Below are 20342 nucleotides of genomic sequence, written 5' to 3'. Positions count from 1 at the left end.
ACCTCCCATCACCCCGAGCTAGCAAGGCCAGAGCTCAGGGATGTTGGGAGTTGTAGTCCAACGACGACTGGGGACCCACAGGTTGAGAACCGCGGCTAATCCTTTTCCTGAAAAACATATATTTATATACCCAAGCAGTGTACAAAAATACGTCGATTGTGGGTATGGCACAAGCTCACCAGACTGAATCGTTTAGATCATTATGTGTCGTGCAGAAGCCAATTTAATGACTGGTGTGTGTCGGAGAGAGACAGAAACCCAGATAACTGTGGGGCAATGTACCTTAGCCTTCCCGAATCCAGTGGCCGCCAGAGGTTTTGAGTGATATCCGCCCCCAGCCAAGATGGCTGTGCTCATGACAGCCTCAACATCGTACAGGCCTGCTGGCTGGGGCTGTTGGGTCCAAAACATCTGGCTGGAGAAGGGATCTATCTATCTATCTATCTGTGCACCTATGTGATTCTTTAGCCGCGATTCTCTCACTGCAAGAGGGTTGGGCTGGATGGCCTCTGGGGGTCCCTCCCGTTCTACGGTTCCATGTACTGCAGACAGGAAAGACTAACCGAGGCCGCTGCTGCAGAGGCAGGCGTGAGTCCGGGGAGGGGGCTTGGCCTGGTGGCTCTCCAGGATCTGCTGCACCAGCTGCTCGATCGAGAACTCGGCCGTGCCATTTCCGTTGCTGCAAGTCCACTTTATCCCGTGAACTGGAAGAAGAGAGGAAAGCAGGCGTGTGGGCGCCGCCAGCGGGAGTCAGGTTCCGCACCCGGGCGGCTGTCATGCCTCCCCCCGCCCCACTACACCAAAAAAGGAGCCTGGGAAACGTAGTTCCGTGAAGGGGTGGGGCTGCCTGGGCCTGCCAGGGGCTGTAGTGCAAAATATCTGGAGGCGGGGCACCTGATGGTTGCGGAAACTCAGCACCTCAAGAAAACTACAAACCCCATGGTTCTTTGGGGGAAACCTCCCCAGCGAAGCCCAGAATGAAGAGTTTCCTGGTTGGGATAAGGCTGCCTGATATCAAGTGGCAGGGAGTTCCAAAGATTTCTTACAAACGCAGAATGGGAACCACGTAGTAACTGCACATAGCTGTCAACCTTCAGATTTGAAAATAAGGGATCAGCAGCCTCAAAAATAGGGGATCAGCAGCCTCACCTGTCCCGGGGACAGTCTACGGGATATCTAACAATCCGGGATAGCAGCGGGAAGCAACGCTGGAATAAGGGAATTTCCCGCAAAAAAAGGGAAGGTTGACAGCTATGTAACTGCAGCAGGTTGGAGCGGTCGAGGGGACACCTGTGGGGTGGGGCGACCTCATAGCAGCCACCCTGGACCCTAAGCCCTCAGAAGCCCCCCCCCAAACACCCCCCCCAGAGAGACCACCACCCTGGCCTTACACATTGGCTTCAACTGGCCAACCAGCTCTTCCTTCGACCACTTCAGCCACTCCTTGCGGTCGCTGTTGATAGAGCACAAGACAGGCCCACAGATCTTCCCGCAATCCTCAATGGCCGGAACGTTCAGGTAATGAACCAGCACAATATCCGGATTCTGGAGGGAAGGAGAAGAGAGGGGCTGTTGGCCTGAGGGTGAATTCTGCCGAAGGGCAGAGTTTTGCCAAGTTACAGGGAACCAGGCAGAGGGCCTTCTCGGTGGTGGCGCCCGCCCTGTGGAACGCCCTCCCACCAGATGTCAAAGAGATAAACAACTATCTGACTTTTAGAAGACATCTGAAGGCAGCCCTGTTTAGGGAAGCTTTTAATGTTTGACATATTACAGTATTTTAATATTTTTTTGGAAGCCGCCCAGAGTGGCTGGGGAAGCCCAGCCAGATGGGCGGGGTATAAATAAATAAATATTATTATTATTATTATTATTATTATTGCCTGTACAGGCAAAGAGGCGCTGGGGCTGGAGCCCCTTGACCTTTAACCCTTATTACAACCACCCCTGCTGTGTAGGTCCTGATGACGCCATGTCCCCATTGGCCCCCGTGACTCAGGGTTAAGCCCTGACGTTCAAGCTGAGTGCAGGGTTAAGGCCCGGCGGTTTCCTTTTTTTCCCTTTCCCCCTCCCTCAAATTCAACATCCATATTCATTTTCTAACATAAACCTATTACATAATGAACTAAATTAGAATAGACCTAATTACTCCAAACTTCTCTTTGCTGCATACAAATATAACACAGTTAGAAATTTTATATTAAAGCTTTTATATTATAAATAATATTTCAAATTCCCCTATACCCCCCGTTCCCCTTCACCCTGACACTTTTGGGGGTCCCTGCCCCCTTGGTTCCACAGCCAAGCGTCCCCCAACGTGACCCTACCAAAAAGCATAATTCGGAACAGTAGTTTGCACGACCCACCAAGGAAGGTAACATGAAATCCAAAACAATAAACTGCACATCTGTTCGGAACCCAGTTAAAACTATTTAGTTCAGTGGCTCCCAATTAGCTAAGTACTAAGTACTGAGGACCCCCCGTTTTTCAAAAGCCAAGCCATGGACCCCCGACTTTTGAAAACGCTGATCCCTCTGCAATAGTTCTTGGTATGTGAATGGCGCCACCAGACCTTCCAACATGTCCCAGTGCAAACTTGAGAGGTGCATCTCCCGGACCATGCTCCAGAGTGTGTAACATGAGCTGCATGTTTTGGGGCACCCCCCCAAAAATGGGGTGTCCCAGACAGTAGATAGGCACGTGCTACATACCACCTGGGTGGGTTATAGCACTGATTCCCAAACTTGGGTCTCCAGCTGTTTTTGAACTACAATTCCCATCATCCCTGACCACTGGTCCTGCTAGCTATGGATGATGGGAATTGTAGTCCAAAAACAGCTGGGGACCCAAGTTTGGGAAAACCCTTGGGCTACATGGACTTCCTGGCCTCCATGCACCACCAATTGGGAACCGCCAATTAAATTTCATCCATTCAGCAAAAACGGATGGGACTTGATCAGCTTTTCAAAGCCCGACAGGCGTTTAGCAAGCCTCTTAGACACCACATTTAGGGACTACTTCGCCGTTCAGTAAATTCCTAGTGTGATCCATGGGCTTGATGAAGTGACCCCAGTTTCCCAATGTCTGGTTTGAAATCACTTAAAAGGGGTCTTAAATCGCCACGTTTAGTAATCTGCAGTCGATTTTCTTGCTTGGAAAGACGTTGGATGACCAAGCATGAAATCAATAGCCTAATATATACCGTATTTTTCAGTGTATAAGACGCCCCCATGTATAAGACGACCCATATTTTTTGAGTATAAGACAACCCCCAATTTTAAACTTACAAAAACTGGGGGAAATATAGTCTTATACACGGAAAAATACAGTGTGTGTGTATTTCAGTCAGTATATGGCTACCTCCAAAACATGCACAAACCTTCACCTACCACAGATGTACAGTAACCACTGACGTCTCCTTTCCTCAGTGCCCCCTGCCCCAGGGAGCCGAACCACCCACCTTGGGAGCCTGGGGTTCCAGACTCCCGAGTTTCTGGAAAAAGAGGGGACTCCAGAAGAGCAAGTGGGAGGCCTAATCTGGCACGGCAAGGCTGTGTCCACACTAGGGTGTTCAAGTGTGCATGGGCCGCTGTTTCCGCGCATGAATTTGTGCATGTGCAGAAGCCTTCCATCTTATTCTCCTGAAGGGTTGTCTTGCCCAGCCCCCAGAAACTTGATCCCTGCACCGTAGGAGGAGCTGGACTGAATGACCCCAGTGACCCCTCCCAACCCGTACAATGAATCCTATGATTCTACATATCTTGGCCCCGTGGCACATACCTGCAGTAGCCAATAGCAGCGCCGGTGGAATGTAGGGACGATGGACGAGTGGACGTAGCAGCCGTAGAGACACTGCAGAGGGGAGGGCAGAGGAAGGAAAGCGGGCAGGTGAGGCAGCAGGCAGAGCAAGGTGCCGCTTGGTGGAACAACCTGTGCCCTCCCCATAGCAAATCCCAGCCCCCAGCCTGGTCTCCTGGAACCCAACCAGTAAGAGCTGCTCAACAGTGGGACGGACGCCCTCGGAACTCTCCTTTTTTGGAAGTCTTTAAGCAGAGGTTGGGGGTCCACCTGTCAGGGATGCTTCAGCTGAGATTCCTTGGGATCCCTTCTAACTCTGCAGTTTTTTTGATTCAGATAGCCACACCCCAAGACACCCTGGACCCTGGGTTCAGAGGACCTGTGAGCAGGCTAGTCCTCTCCCTCTTGGTTGTCATCAGGGCTGTCCATCATGAGTACTGCGGAGACGTCTGGGCCATAGCTGTCAACGTTCCCCTTTTTTTAAAGGAAATTCCCTTATTCCGAATAGGATTCCTCGCAATAAAAGGGAAAAGTTGACAGGCGCTGTGGGTTAAAACCACAGAGCCTAGGACTTGCCGATCAGAAGGTCGGTGGTTCGAATCCCCGCAACAGGGTGAGCTCCAGTTGCTCAGTCCCTGCTCCTGCCAACCTAGCAGTTCGAAAGCACGTCAAAGTGCAAGCAGATGAATAGGTACCGCTCCGGTGGGACAGTAAACGGTGTTTCCGTGCGCTGCTCTGGTTCGCCAGAAGCGGCTTAGTCATGCTGGCCACATGACCAAGAAGCTGTACGCCGGCTCCCTCGGCCAATAAAGCGAGATGAGCGCCACAACCCCAGAGTCATCCGCGACTGGACCTAATGGTCAGGGGTCCCTTTACCTTTATGACTTCCCTTGATCTGGACACTAGACTTCTGCTGACGCAGCCGAGAATTGCATTAGCTTTTATTTTTGCTGCTGTTGCATCACACTGTTAAGCTTGTGCTCTACTAAGACTGCTGGATCCTTGTCACAGGCACTGCTGACAAGCCAGGTACCCCCATCCTACATTTGTGTGTCTAGCCATTTCTGCCAAAGTGCAGAACCTGACGCATTGGCCCCGTTGCCTGAGTCACTGCCTCATTCTGCCTACGGCTGGTGGGGGTGTCTCTCTTGGGAAAGATGCTCAGGGTTAGACCTCTGTTGTTGGACCTCGGCTGCTTGGCCTCGCTCGACTTCCTGGATCCTGGGCTGGCATTCTATTGTGTCCCACATCTCTTGCCCCCTCTATCATTACAGATTTGACTTGTCCATCCTTTGTATGCCACTCTAACAGCAAATTATAGATTTTAGATAGATTTTTTAACATTAGTATCTCAGAACTCTGTTTCCGATTTGGTTTTTTCCGTTGCAAAACCATTTTTCTTATCAAGCTTATACAACTCATTGATCTGATAATATTTGCAGCCAACCATCTAGTTTAATTTGATCAAATGGTCTTAATTTAAATCCTTCATGATCTTCCACCAATAAGTCAACATATTTCAACCATGAACAGGGCGAGACTTCTGCTGCTGGACCGCGACTGCTTGGCCTCGCTTGGCTTCCTGTATCCTGGGCTGGGACCAGTGGCCTGGCAGGTCCCTGGAGCCTGGGGCTCTCGCATACCCTGCCCTCTCTTAAGATCCTCTCTTCTCCTAGCTGGAGCCGCTGCAGAAGACGGGACTCTCTGTGGGGTCCCTTCCCGTGCCCCACACTGCATTAGGGGCCTTGGCAGATGTCTGGGGATGCTGCTCCTGGCGCCAATCCACCCCCACCCCTTGTCCTGCCAGTTGGTACAATCCTGTCTCCCCCCCTGCCCTTCCCCTTTCCTACCTCCACGCCTTTCACTTTCAGCTTCATGTGGTCCTCACGGGTCGTCTTGCCGTCTTTCCGCTTCTTCCAGCAATAGCCGTCCTTCCGGTACTTCACCTTCTTGCGGTTGTACAGGATGATGGAGCCGTTCTGGGGTCTGCCGGACGGGGAGAAGGAGGAGAGGGGAGGAGTGGGCTTTGAAGACCACCAACTGTATTTACGGAGCCCTTTATCCCATTTCTTTATCTCCGAAGGATATCAGCCTTGTGGTATCCAAGGTTCTCTTCCTCCCTGTTTTACCCTCACGACAATCCGGTGAGGCTAAGAGACTGGCCCAAGGTCAAACGCAGGGAGCTTCATGGCGGAGTGAGAATTCGAACCCTGCTCTCCCCCAGGTCCTAGTCCAGCACTCTAAACCACGACGACACACGGATTTGCCATATTGATTTGCCAAGTGCTGTAACTGTGATTTTGGCCTACTCTTTTATAACAGCTGGTTCATTAACAGCGATCCATAGACTGTTTCACTGATGGCACATGATTTACACTGCGCTTGCGATGGCCTGCTGTGTTACTGTTGTTTCTCAGCTGCGTTGGGATTCATTTGAATGGAAAGCAGCACAGAAATACAATAAGCAGATCAATCGGGGCCGAGGCACTTGCGCCAGAGCTATTAGCACAGCCGCGAAAACTCACACTAGGACAGCTGCACCAGATAAGGGTCTGGTGACTTCTGTTTCAGTGTATCTGAAGAAGTGTGCATGTACACGAAAGCTCATACCAATAACAAACTTAGTTGGTCTCTAAGGTGCTACTGGAAGGAATTTTTTAATTTTGTTTCGACTATGGCAGACCAACACAGCTATCTACCTATAACTATAATAATAATAATAATAATAATAATAATAATAATAATAATAATAATTTTATTATTTATATACCACAACCACCCCAATCTGGCTGGGTTGCCCCAGCCACTCTGGGCTGCTTCCAGCAGATATAAGAGCACAATACAACATCAAACATTAAAAACGTCCCCTTCCAGGGCTGCCTTCAGATGCCTTCTAAAATTTGCACAGTTATTTTTCTTTTAGTGCGATATAAATGCAATAAATGATATTTAAAAACAGGGGGAGAACCATGGTTAAGACCAAGGCAGCCATGCCAGAGCCTTTGAGACGGAGTAAGGGTATTTGAACAAAAACAAATCACTTTCTGGCATCAGTCCAGGCTAGAAGCCACTGTGCAGCAAGTTTGCCTCCTCCACGTGAGATTCCCATCTCTGGCACGGAGCTGGGCTGCGCCTACATCCTGTGCCCCCGGTAATGTCCCCCAAAATGTCCCAGCGTCAGAGACATGACCCCACCTCACACACACCTACCTGGTCTTGGGGGAACATGAGAGCCACTCTTCATGTTTCTCAAAGGTGATCAAGTAGGAAGCGATCTCCTACGACAGAAAAAAAAGAGGGGGTTTGGGGCTGGATCAGACAAACGCCACTCTGCCAGCAGCCCAGCTGTTCTTAGGAGACGGGAACCCACACAGGACTTCTGAATGACAGAAACCTCACGGGACCGACAGGACGGCGAGTCGAACGCCAACACACCCATCAGGCCAAAGGTAAGCATCTCACGTCTCCCCACAAGGCAGCCGTAACCCCACACAATTCACCCCACAGGATCGCAGGGCGTAAGAAGATAAGAAGCGCCTTCTGGAAAACATTATGAAAATGATGTCTAGGTGGTACCTAATGCCGGTAAAATTAGCAAAGATTTATCATACGGATGATAAGTGTAAAGAAAAAGAAGGCACCTTGTACCACATGTGGTGGAAGTGTCCTAAGGTTAAGGAGTTCTGGGGAAAGATTTATAATGAGTTGAAAAAAATGTTGAAAAATCCATTTGTTAAGAAACCAGAAGTCTTTTTACTTGGAATAATAGGATTGGAATTGCCCCCAAAAGATGTTAGATTATTTCTGTATGCCACTACAGCGGCAAGACTGCTATTAGCAAAAAATTGGAAATCTCAAGAAATACCAACGTCAGAAGAATGGCAGATGAAGATGCTGGAGTTTTTGGAGCTGGCCGACCTGACCGGAAGAGTCTGCGACCAGAAGGAGGAGGAGTACCAAGAAGATTGGAATAAATTTAAAGACTATTTAGCTCAATATTGTAATATAAGATAATTAGAAGATACTTGAAAGTATCTGATAGGCCTAGGATTGGAATAAAAATGTTGTATAGTAATATGGATTTGAGTCAAAAAAGAAAAGAGATGAAGATAGAAAGTTGGAGGAGTCAATTGTATTAGAAAGAGGATTTTGGAGAACTGTTACAAAGGAGATACAATGAAATTCAGTTAGGGGGGAATGGAGGAAGTCAGACCACAATGAAAGCTAACTTGGATTTTGGAAGTGATGACCGTTTATACTCTTTTTTCCCCCCTTTTAGTATTGTAAGATGTTTTGTTTTGTGTTTTGTATATGTTATATTTGTTATAAATGTGGAAAATCAATTAAAAAAATGTGTTTTTTTTAAAAAAAGCGCCTTCTGGATCAGGCCAAAGGGGCCCCATCCAGCCCAGCATCCTGCTCTCACAGGGGCTAACCAGGTGACTATAGAGGGACTCCCCTCCTGCCGTTTCCAGAAACTGGTACCCAGGACTGTGTTCTGACTGTGCAGGCAGAACACATCCTTCACTGTGGCTAGAAGCCGTCCATAGCCCTCTCCTCCTCCATGGATCCTCTTTTAAAGCCTCTTCTAGTGGCAGGGAGTTCCATAGTTAACTCTGCACTGCATGAAGAAAGACTTAAAATAAAAAATCTGTCCTGAATCTTCCAGTATTCAGCTCCACTTGACGTTCATGAGTTCTAGTCTTATGAGAGAAAAACATTTCTCCCTCCACCTGGGTCGTTTTATTTGGTTTGTAAAAACCAGTCAAGGAAGGAGGGACAAAGGCTTTTCAGCGGCGATATTTATCCCCGTCCTAATAATCTGTATTGGATTTCAAACTGTTGTCGCAGACGGATGTGCTCTAACTGTTTGCATAGATGCAGTTTGTAACTGTTCACATGTAAGAAACTGGTTTTGTTTTAATCCTTGATGGCATTTACCGCAAAAACCGCCTAGAGGTATTTTACGGGAAGCCGTTCCTAAATGGAACCTGAGAATTGTAATTAAGATGATCATCATCCCCAAGAGGTTCGATAGCAGGTTATACCACCTGGCGGGTATATCCTCCCCTTTTCAAAACAGGGCGATTAATGTGAACAGCGCCCATCCACCAGATCTCCCCGAAGCAAAACTTATTTTGGTACAGCTCCACATCACCCAGTTCCGGCTGTGGCAGTTGCTGACGCCCCCAAGAAGACGACACGGGAGCCCTTTTCCCTAGCGAGCCTGGCCTTGTTTACTTGGTGCTGTCGGGAAGTCCTTTGCACTCACTAAGGCAGGGATCAGCAAACTTTTTCAGCAGGGGGCCGGTCCACTGTCCCTCAGACCTGGGGGGGGGGGCGGACTATATTTTTTGGGGCAGGAATGAACGAATTCCTATGCCCCACAAATAACCCAGAGATGCATTTTAAATAAAAGGACACATTCTACTCATGTAAAAACACGCTGATTCCCGGACCGTCCGTGGGCCGGATTGAGAAGGCAATTGGGCCAGATCCGGCCCCCAGGCCTTAGTTTGCCTACCCATGCACTAAGGAGCACATCAGTTTATGTGAAGAGGCGATGATAGGAAACGGTCACAATCTGGAGGGGACAGGCCGACCTGTTACTGATCAGGTGTTGTTTGTTATACATTTAACAACAATAATTAAAAAAAAAACTTTGCAAATCCTGGGACCCTCAGGCCAGTGACCCACTGTTATGTACTGAGTTGAATAGGATCCAAAATGCAGCAGTCTGATTGGTCCTAGAACAATAGGATCCAAAATGCAGCAGTCTGATTGGTCCTAGAACAATAGGATCCAAAATGCAGCAGTCTGATTGGTCCTAGAATAATAGGATCCAAAATGCAGCAGTCTGATTGGTCCTAGAACAATAGGATCCAAAATGCAGCAGTCTGATTGGTCCTAGAACAATAGGATCCAAAATGCAGCAGTCTGATTGGTCCTAGAACAAGAGGATTCAGAATGCAGCAGTCTGATTGGTCCTAGAACAATGCAGCAGTATGATTGGTCCGCAGGACCCACCCAATCCAGCTCCAGGTGGAAGTGAATCCACAACCTGATTGGCCTACAGGAGGACCCCGGAATTAGCCAATCACGTGCAGCCCATTGAGTAAATAATGTATATAAAGCAGATATTGTGGGGGGAAATCCATTCCTCCTCCCCACTATGAGCTGAATAAAGAGCATGAAATCCACTCTCGACTCCGAGTATATTTCACCCACCTTATCCAGGATCCTGTCCCCACATGCCGGCAAGAAACCCGCAGACGGGATCCGAACACAAGAGCAACTATGCGCTGCTCCGGAGTGTAGGACCCGAACTAACAGAATCAAGTCACGAGAAAGTAGATTCCGACTGAACATCAGGGAGAATTTTCTGACAGCAAGAGCCAGTCAACAGTGGAAACAGAGACCCTTGGAGCCTCCTTCATTGGAGTTTTTAAAGAAGAGGTTGGGTGTCCATCTGTCATGTATGATCTAGTTGAGATTCCTGCATGGAAGGGGGTTGGACTAGATGACCCCTAGATGCCCTCTCAACTCTACAATTATGATTCTAAGAAGGAATTCCTTTTATCTGTCCTTCCAATATTCAGCTTCGCCTCTTCCCTACAGGATCACAGCTGAGGTCCGGCCAGTCGCCCTTGCTACCTGCCCTTTCCATGCAACAGGTTTGGATGGCAGTGTGGTCAAGGTTTAATAAAGCAATAACGTCCCCAGCCCCTGCTCCATGCTCCTGAGCGAGTTTTGGAAGCTTCCAACATTGCCATATATTTGTGATTCATAAAATATTCCGATTTTTTTTTTTTTTGGATTTAAATTTCCTGTTTCTACTCGCTCCCCTTTGTGCATTTGCTACAATTATTTAATTAGCTTCTTGGGGTGGAAATGGCTTTCTTTGTGGTGTTTTCACCGCACCCTTCCTCCCCATAGGGAGCCCAGGGCAGCCAGCCCACAGGACAGCAGGACAACAGAATCAGAAAACCAAAACACTCCCCGTTACGAAATAAAACAATGATGCATTCCGGAGGGCAGAGATGGAAACATCAGCCCCATGGTCTCAGTCGCCTCTCAGCAACTGCGATTCCTGCACCACAGCGGGTTGGACTAGATGACCGCTGGGGGTCCCTTCCAACTAGAATTTTATGAAAACCTGCAGCCTAGCCGCCTTCTTTATTGACCTTCCAAATTCTGCTTGCGGGGGGAGGCTTATGCAGACTACTTAAGAAAACATGTTCTGCAATATGTTGTCTGTCCCCATAATATGACCTCAATCTAAGGGTCAGTAATGTGGTCTCTGAACATGCTGCAGAGGGAAGTGAGGGGCAGATGGGGGTTATCAGTCTGGAAAGGGATCCCATCCAGGAAAAGGAAAAACCCTGATTCTAAACCTCCGTTGCCTCTGGCGATATCTCTAGGAGAAGAAAAGGAAGTAAACCCTATGGAAATCGAGAAAGGAGTCCCTAAGACTGTTGGACGATGCCTTGCACGCCTCCGTCCAGCAACTCCTGCAGCCAAGCTGGTGCCCAACGTCCTGCTCTGCTTTCCTTTGGACCACACCAGCAAAGCCAAGATGGGGGTCTTGTCATCTGGGCAGCCCGGGACCCCCAGACACCCCACCCAGGCTTGCACCCCAGGGAGGCCACTTTGGTGCTGTCAACGCAGAGGTTTGACCTCACCCCGGGAGGCGAACTCCACTGTCTCTCGAGACAGGCAGATGCCAGCAACAATTTATCTATATTGTTAAGCGCTCTGATTTTTTAAAAATGAAGTTCTGCTACGCAAGTATTTTTAGAAATAAGCTAAATATTAAATGTGGGTTTGCTAAAGCTTGTTATTCCGTTCAAAACAAACAAACTCCGCTTCCCGCTGACGTTGTTGCCTTCTCGTCTGCCTTCTTTTACCCTTATCAAGTTTGTCAGCTTAAACCATAAATGGCACATTTCCCAAACTTCCGGTGACCAAGAGTCTATGGAGGGGGTGTGCGTGTGTGTGGTGCATTTTCAAAATCCACCATCTTAACTGCTGTTAATGCATGAGCTACTCTTTCCATGTCCTACTCCCAATATTGTGTCCTTAAGGCAGGGGCCAGGAACTTCAGGCCCAAAGAAAGGTAAAGGGACCCCTGACCGTTAGGTCCAGTCGCGGACGACTCTGGGGTTGCGGCACTCATCTCGCTTTACTGGCCACCCCCAGCCTCCATTCCTCTCCATGTGGCCCTCAGAGCTCTGCCCAGGCTACCCCCACCTCCTGCATAGCTGTCAACTTTCAGATTTGAAAATAAGGGATCAACAGCCTTGAAAATAAGGGATCAGCAGCCTCACCTGTCCCGGGGACAGTCTATGGGATATCTAACAATCTGGGATAGCAGCGGGAAACGGTGCTGGAATAAGGGAATTTCCCGCAAAAAAAGGGAAGGTTGACAGCTATGACCTCGTGTCACCACAAAAAAATTTTTTCCTTCCAGTAGCACCTTAAAGACCAACTAAGTTAGTTCTTGGTGTGAGCTTTCGTGTGCATGCACACTTCTTCAGATACACGAAATGCACACGAAAGCTCACACCAAGAACTAACTTAGTTGGTCTTTAAGGTGCTACTGGAAGGAAAAAAATTTTTTGTTTTGACTATGGCAGACCAACACGGCTACCTATCTGTAACTCGTGTCACCAGTGCTGCTAAGTGGAGCCACCTGGCTGGATTACTGCTTTTGCCTCTTGGCTGGACAAATGACAAAGAGGGGTCTGTGCAGGAACAAGACCACTGTACAAATGTAAGTATTTCCATCCATTGCTCCGCCCATTTTTGCCCCTAGCCCCGCCCACTGCTGCCATGGAGCCCCCCCTGCCCCCCAGGCTGCAACTGAGGCCCCCAGGCTGGAAAAGCTTTCCCACTCCTGGCCTTCAGTTAGCCAAACGCTATCTTAGAAAAAAACCCTAGGGATTCAAATATTCTAAGGAGTAAATAGGAATAGGAATACGTAGCGTCCCCAGGTGGTCACAGACTCTGTGAATTCTATAAGCCCTAATGACTGCCAACAGATTGATACCGGTTAACTGGAAGAATGAAGACAAGATTCCCGTTAATCGATGGATTGATAACAGTGATAACAATTGCAATGTATGAACGGATTGCCTGTAGGCGTAGACTTTGTTTGGACAAGTATACTGATATCTGGAAAGAGTTCATACAGAAGGCAAAGGGCTCTTAGTAACCATATTAGTAACCATGCATAGATTAGGATAATAATAATAATAATAATAATAATAAGAAGAAGAAGAAGAAGAAGAAGAAGAAGAAGAAGAATGGGACGCGGGTGGCGCTGTGGGTTAAACCACAGAGCCTAGGACTTGCCGATTGGAAGGTCGGCGCTTTGAATCCCCTTGACGGGGTGAGCTCCCGTTGCTCTGTCCCAGCTCCTGCCAACCTAGCAGTCCGAAAGCACACCAGTGCAAGTAGATAAATAGGTACCACTCTGGCGGGAAGGTAAATGGCATTTCCGTGCGCTGCTCTGGTTTGCCAGAAGCGGCTTAGTCCTGCTGGCCACATGACCCGGAAGCTGTACACCGGCTCCCGAGGCCAATAAAGCGAGATGAGCGCCACAACCCCAGAGTTGGTCACGACTGGACCTAATGGTCAGGGGTCCCTTTACCTTTACCTTTAATAATAATAATCTATTATATGATAACCTACAGCAATGTAATTTACTTAATGTATTATGCTGTGCTTTTTGCACATCCATTTCCTTTCTCTCTTCCCCCCTCCACATTTTTTTCCATTTTCTTTTATCACTTTATTCCTTTATAAATGACAATCTTTAAATAAAATATTAATTTAACTATCCATAAAATACCTCGTTGGTGTTCCAGCGCAGTCGCTCCTTGGGCAAGGCGGGACACTTGGGAACGCATTCCACCAGCTTCTTGGGCAGGAAAACCTTCAGGTGGTGGTTGTTCTCTGGAAGGGGCGAGGCAGGTGGAGGGTGAGACCCGCGCCGGGCAGGGCAGGGGGGTGGCGAGAGGGAAGACAGGCTCCTGGGCTTCTCCTGGAGGGGGCAGGTGGGCGAGAGGTGGGGGGCTGCAGATCCCAGGGGAACCGAGGGGAGTGGTTGCTCCAGCGCCCAGCATCCTGTTTCTGAATGTTCACCTGCACCCAAAACTCTTGCTGATAGGAATCCAGCAGGGGAGACAAAAAGAGTTGGGATAAAAGACCCTTTCACCCCAATTTGTTAAGGACGGTCTTCCCCAGCGTGGCAGAATTCAGGTGTTCTGGGGCACAGAAATGCTGACGGCGCCAGGCCATGATGGAAGGCTCTTCCAGGGTTTGGTTTTGTTGGCAGGGCCTCCTGCAGCCCTTGCAAAGGTGCTGTTATGGGATGAGGAGTCTTAGGGTCCTCTTGCTAGTTTTGGAGAGGGACCCCACTTGCTTGCTTGCTTTAAAAAAACAACCACGAGTCGCCTTCTTGACCAGTGCTCCAAGCCATGTGTGAATGCTAGTAATAAATACATATGGAACACACACACAGACATGGAAAAACCCAACCAAAATATTCAACAGCCGATTTTAAATAAAATTTATAAAGCACCGGGCCACTTGGCTGGCCGGCAAAAATTCAAACACGGTAGCCCAGAAGCACCTTCCTGGGTGAAGGAGCCTGGTGTCAAAGTGGCAAAACCACTAGGGAACAAAGCATGGGTGCCAACACTGAAAAGGCCCTGCCGCTCTCCCGTCTGCATGGGGAGTGGGAGGCAGGGGACAGTCTCTTCCACACAGTCCCTCGGGGAGATATAACTGGGGCAAGGGGCACAACCCAGACTTGGCGGGGAGGGCTCCATGAAGAGGAAAGAGAGCCCAGGGAAGCATTGGGGAGCCAGGATTACTGGGTCTCTTTGGAATGGGAGGAGGACGGAGGAAAGACAGGAAAGGATCCAGCACCCAAGAACTCACCAGAGACCTCTGTGGCTTCCTTGTTCATCTTTAGAGCGTTGAGTGGCAACAGCGTTAGAGTTTTTGGCCAGGGGGGCTCAGATCAGGACGCGTGAGGACTGGGATCAGACCTGGGGAGGCAGTGGGTGGGGAGGTGGGTGTTTAAGAAGGCCACTTACCCTCAGGGCCCATATGACCCACCTTACACCTGACGCATCCCCCACAGGCCCCACACATCCCTCACCCTCTCTCATCCAGGATCCACTGGTTTTCTCCTCCCTTCTCCCCACCCCCTCCCCACACAGCACAAACAAGAACCCCCACCCACATTGGCTAGCTAGCACCCTCATCCCAGAGATTATTTAACTGTGATTCTTGCGTTTCAGCGGGTTGGACTAGATGACCCTTGGGGTCCCTTCCACAGCTACGATTTGTATACCTCTGCATTCTCTAAAAATACCCTCCCAAGTACTACGAAGGGGTGAACTCCCCCCACTTTTCTACATCAAGCTTATTGCTGCCCCTTGCACCAATCCCAACCCGGGGGGGTTGGGGCAACTGGAGGCGCCCCTTCCTTGACCCCCTCCTCAAGCAGCCAAGTGAGATCACCCACAGCCAGCCCCCTGCCTCACCCAGACACCCCCTACAACTGGGCTCCGGCTCTTCTGCCACCCACAAACCCCAGCCTTTGTGCTCCAGCTTCCCGGCAGAATAGGGACCATTTCAGAGCTGCACCCACGCAGGAGAATCTCGCCGTTCCCCCGCCCCAGCTGCCAAGCTCAGCCCCCCATATCCAGCCACCCCCTGGCCAAGCGCCCCACGTGGCTCCGGCCGGCCCCAGCCCCGAACCCAGCCTCCCCCGCCGGTGGCCAGGAGACCACGCCTCCCGCCCCATCGCGTCCCCCGCTAGCCCCACACCTCGGTTACCCCCGCAACGCCGCCCAGCCCCGGTGCTCCATCCGCCCCCCCGCCCGCCTGTGGCCCTCCGGCCCCCGCCAGGCCCCGCGCGCCAGGCTGGCCCTCGGCGCCCTCCAGCCCAGCCGCGGGGCGCATCCTTCGCTCCCGCCGAGCCTCCGGGGCGCACCTGCTGCTGCTGCCGGGGCCGCCGCCGCCTCCGCTGGTGCCCGAGCTCCGCCGCCGGCCGCCATTCTTCTCGCCAGCACCGGCTGCGGCTCGGCCCCTGCCTGCCTGCCTTCCTTCCCCTGCCCGAGAGGCGCGCTCCGCCCCGATCGCTGACAGCTCGCCGCGGCCCGGCAGCGTCTGAGCTCAGCGCGCAAGAGGAGGCGGAGGCGGAGGAGGCGGAGAGCCGGAGGAGGAGGAGGAGGAGGAGGAGGAGGAGGAGGAGGAGGCAGCCCGGGCCAAGGGGGCTCCGGAGGCGGAAGCCGGCGCGGGATCGGGCGCAGATCGGCGCTGGGAACCGGGCGGAGAAATTTCCCACGCTGCCCGCTCCGCGTCCCGAGCTCAGAACAGCCACCCGGCGCTCCGAGCCAGGCGGGGCCGGATCCCCGCCCCACGGGCGGGGGGTCGGGCAGCCCAAGAGGCGCCCCCCATCCCACACTCTCAGCCCCATAAGAGCCCAGGCAGTCGGAGAATAGAAACGGGCCCAAACCAGGAAACAGCGGCTGCGTTTCGGCGGAGTTTTTGCGCACAAGCGCCATCATCGTTCGTTGCAACATCCCCAGGCCTGGCAAGTCTCGCCGGAATCACAAAACGTTTTGCACAGGAGCTTCGGTGAGTTTAGCCTGCGGGAGGACCCTCAGTCCAGAAAGACAGAAGGCATCGTGGAATGGGAGCGTTGGAAAGGACCCCCAAAGTCCAACCCCCCTGGCAATGCAGGAATGTCGACTAAAGCATAGGACACTGAGGTCCAGCGCCGAGGGCCTTCTGGCAGTTCCCTCACTGCGAGAAGCCAAGTTACAGGGAACCAGGCAGAGGGCCTTCTCGGTGGTGGCACCCGCCCTGTGGAACACCCTCCCACCAGATGTCAAAGAGAAGAACTACTACCAGACTTTTAAAGGCAGCCCTGTTTAGGGAAGCTTTTAATGTTTAATAGGTTATTGTATTTTAATATTCTGTTGGAAGCCTCCCCGAGTGGCTGGGGAAACCCAGCCAGATGGGCGGGGTATAAATAATAAATTATTATTATTTTATTATCCCTGTACGAATTCCTGGAGGATAAAGGGTATCCTTGGCTGCTAGCCCCCATGGCTGTATCTTGCCTTCCCTCTCCGAGGGAGCATACCTTTGAATACCACGTCCTGGGCATCATAGTTGTGCTCAGATTCTGCTTGTGGGTGTTTAGTGGGCACCTAGTTGGGCGCCGTGAGAACAGGGTGCTGGACTAGACGGGATCCAGCAGGGATCTTATAAGAAAAATGGCAAAACCCAGTCAGGCCTTGAACTAACCAAAACGTAACCATCTGTTATGATTATTATTTTTTCAAATTTGTACACCATCCGAAGGTCACAACATAAAAGTACAAAAGGAAAACACAAAATACATAATAAAACAAAACAAACATAGTAAAACAAAAACAAACCAGCAACATCCCCCTGCCGCCCACCAAACACATTTAAGAGGCCATGGATCTGCCCAAGGCCTGGTTGAAGAGGAATGTTTTTGCCTGGTGCCTCAAGTATGTATATTGAAGGTGCCAGGCGGACCTCCCTGGGCATCCCACAAATGGGGAGCCACTGCAGAAAAGGCCCCGTTCTTGTGAGAAGGGCCTCAGTGGATGATCTCAGGTTCCCAGAGGGTTCATATGGGGAGAGGTACTGCGGTCCTGAGCAGGCATGGTGAAACTTGGCCCTCCAGTTTTCGGACTACAACTCCCATCATCCCTAGCTAACAGGACAGGGATGGTCAAGGATGATGGGAACTGTAGTCCCCAAACAGCTGGAGGGCCGTATGGGGAGAGGCGGTCCTTGAGGTACCGCGGTCCTGAGCCGTTTAAGGCTTTAAAGGTTGAAACCAGCACTTTGAATGGGGAGCTAGTGCAGTCGGCTCAGGGTCGGTGTCAGGATCAAACCCTCTTGCCCTGGTGAGCAACCTGGCTGCAAAATCCTGCAGCAGCTGAAGTTTCTGAACCATCTTCAGAGGCAGCCCCACGTATAATACTCTGCAGTAATCTAACCTAGAGGTTACCAGAGCATAGGCAGAAGTTAGGCTGCCCCTGTCCAGTTAGGGCAGGGGTCAGCAAACGTTTTCAGCAGGGGGCCGGTCCACTGTCCCTCAGACCTTGTGGGGGCTAGACTATATTTTGGAAAAAAAATTATACAAGAGCACCACGAGCCCGGTGGCTGCTTACCTGTGTCTTGTGAGCGGCAAGGGCTGGCAGCGGCGCGAAAGGGCTCCAGAGAGCAGCTGCTTATTGCTGGCACCAACAAAGCCCAGTCCCCTTCCTTCTCTAGGCAGGGCGGGGAGAAGCCAGGAGGAGGGAGGGAGGGAGGAGGCTCTGGCGCCGCCGTGGGAGGGAGAGGGAAAGAAAGCGCACGCTGGCGATCGAAGCGGTGATTCCCGGACCATCCACAGGCCGGATCCTGAAGGCAGTTGGGCCTGATCTGGCCCACGGACCTTAGTTTGCCTACCCATGAGTTAGGGGCACAGCTGGGCCACCAGATGAAGCTGAGGGAAGGCACGCCAGGTCTCAGGAGTCTCAAGCGACAGCAGTGGATCCAGAAGTATCCCAAAGCTAGGCACCCGCTCCTTCAGAGGCAGTGTAACCCCATCAGGAGCAGGCAACTTCCCCGCCATCCGGTTTGGGGAACCACCCACTAACAGTGCCTCAGTTTTATCAGGATTGGGCTTTAGTTTATTGTAAAGGAGAGTTGTGTGTCATCAGCAGTTGAGTTGTGTGCCCACTCAGCAGTTTCCTGTAGATGCTGAACAGCACAGGGGAGAAATTCAAACCCTGAGGAACCCCACACTGAAGTCTGCTCAGGGCTGAAGAGCAGTCCCCAGGCACCACCCTCTGGAAATGACCATCTAGGGAGGACACCAGAGCCACTGCAAAGTCACTCCCCCTCCCTGACCCTCAAGTCTGCAACGCCCCGAGAGTCTACCTGCTCCCAACTTGTTAAATCGTTCCGGGTTTCGCACAGCCTCTGTCACTCATTCCAATAGAGCCTCTCCTCACTATAGGCGAAGTTGGCATCGCCAACTCCACCCTTATTTATTCCTCATAGTCAGAGGCCAAGCTAGCTACTGTTCTGTATATGGCTGTCAAGGCAGGTGGTGTGCCTAGAGTAAGGCCAGCAAGTGATTTTGGCAGGGGAACTGGATGGTGGGGGGTGGTGCAGTGATTCTGGACCAGTGATAAGAAAGAGGAGCATGTACCCAACTGCTTGCTGTTGTCAAAGGGTTTGTGGGCTCACTTCTCTGTCCAGGAGTGGCACTGAAAGGGTTCCTGGGCATGGCAAGCTGCAGGGCAACACAGGAGCTGCATCTGAATGTGGGTTTGCACCACTCTGCGTGGCTCGTGTAGGATTTGTTGGGGGAAAGATCTGAGCTGCACTTCCCACTAGGTTCCTTTTAGCCCTTGCTGAGCAGCTCAGTAGGCACACGGGTCTTCCCGGTTTGATCTCTTCCTTGTGCTCACATCTCTGCCAGGCTGAGACAGCAGCAACAGCACTCGGCTGCTTGTGTCTCCCGGCGCTGCCTCTTTTCTTCTCAGCTGGTGCCAAGCCAAAAAGGTCTCTGGGTGCTCCCAGACTGTTGCTGTTCCTGGGTGGTACTCAGTCACATACCAGCAAATTCAGGCTGCATGACTGTAATTGGATGGGAGGACTTGTGCAATAAGCATCTTCCTCCACCCCAAATTGGGCTTTTTGCGGCAAGGAAAGTGACGGCGGGGAAGTCCATTAGCTTTGGCACACCGTCATCTGGCCTCCCACAAAAAAAAAGCCAGAGGGATTGCTCATTAAATAGCCTCTAAAAGTAAAGGGACCCCTGACCGTTTGGTCCAGTCATGGCTGACTCTGGGGTTGCGGCGCTCATCTCGCTTTACTGGCCGAGGGAGCTGGTGTACAGCTTCTGGGTCATGTGGCCAGCATGACTAAGCCGCTTCTGGCGAACCAGAGCAGCACACGGGAACACCATTTACCTTCCCGCTGGAGTGGTACCTATTTATCTACTTGCACTTTGACGTGCTTTCAAACTGCTAGGTTGGCAGAAGCATGGACTGAGCAACGGGAGCTCACCCTGTCACGGGGATTTGAACCGCCGACCTTCTGATTGGCAAGCCCTAGGCTCTGTGGTTTAGACCATAGCGCCACCCACTTCCCTAAATAGCCCCTAGGTCTGGATGCATGTTTAATGAACAGGAAGTGCCCAGAGTCTTGATTCCCCCTCCCACCATGAAGACTCGTTTCTCACTCTCCTCAAATTATTTGGGTGACTGTGAGTCCGAGTGTTAAGAGATTCTTTTTTCTCTTACTAACACCAGGACTCAAGACTCACCCAGTTCATTTGATGGGCAGTAAGATTCAGGATAAACAAAAGGAACAGCTTCGATTGAACACACTGCAGGGAATTAACACCACAAGTTGTGGCAATGGCTGAATTGATAAATCAATGGATGGTAGGTCCACTGTATCATTGAAATGATGGCCGCCCAGATTGG

The 20342-nt window shown here is 50.9% G+C and overlaps 1 protein-coding gene across 9 annotated transcripts in view; it reads right to left on the bottom strand.

Moving 5' to 3' along the window:
* The window catches only part of CAMTA2 (calmodulin binding transcription activator 2), a 59802-nt gene extending 42622 nt beyond the window's left edge, over positions 1-17180 (bottom strand). For 2 of the 9 annotated variants that reach the window (XM_083580787.1, XM_083580790.1), the window contains exons 1-8: positions 15806-15993; positions 14743-14852; positions 13649-13752; positions 7006-7073; positions 5646-5781; positions 3778-3849; positions 1392-1545; positions 564-704 (exon numbers count right to left, since the gene is read on the bottom strand). In XM_083580787.1, coding sequence (XP_083436913.1) covers positions 564-704; positions 1392-1545; positions 3778-3849; positions 5646-5781; positions 7006-7073; positions 13649-13752; positions 14743-14770 — 703 coding nt within the window. In that variant the 5' untranslated portion in view covers positions 14771-14852; positions 15806-15993. Of the gene's footprint in view, positions 1-563; positions 705-1391; positions 1546-3777; positions 3850-5645; positions 5782-7005; positions 7074-13648; positions 13753-14742; positions 14856-15353; positions 15461-15805; positions 15996-17127 lie in introns of those variants that run through there. The other 7 variants (XM_083580785.1, XM_083580789.1, XM_083580791.1 and 4 more) reach the window with 7 other exon arrangements.
* Between the last annotated feature and the right edge of the window lie 3162 nt (positions 17181-20342).

The sequence above is a fragment of the Podarcis filfolensis genome, assembly GCF_964270895.1.
Source record: "Podarcis filfolensis genome assembly, chromosome: 13".
Classification (NCBI taxonomy): Eukaryota; Metazoa; Chordata; class Lepidosauria; order Squamata; family Lacertidae; genus Podarcis; species Podarcis filfolensis.
The sequence above is the reverse complement of the archived record's forward strand: the minus strand, read 5'-3'. Positions and strand labels throughout refer to the sequence as shown.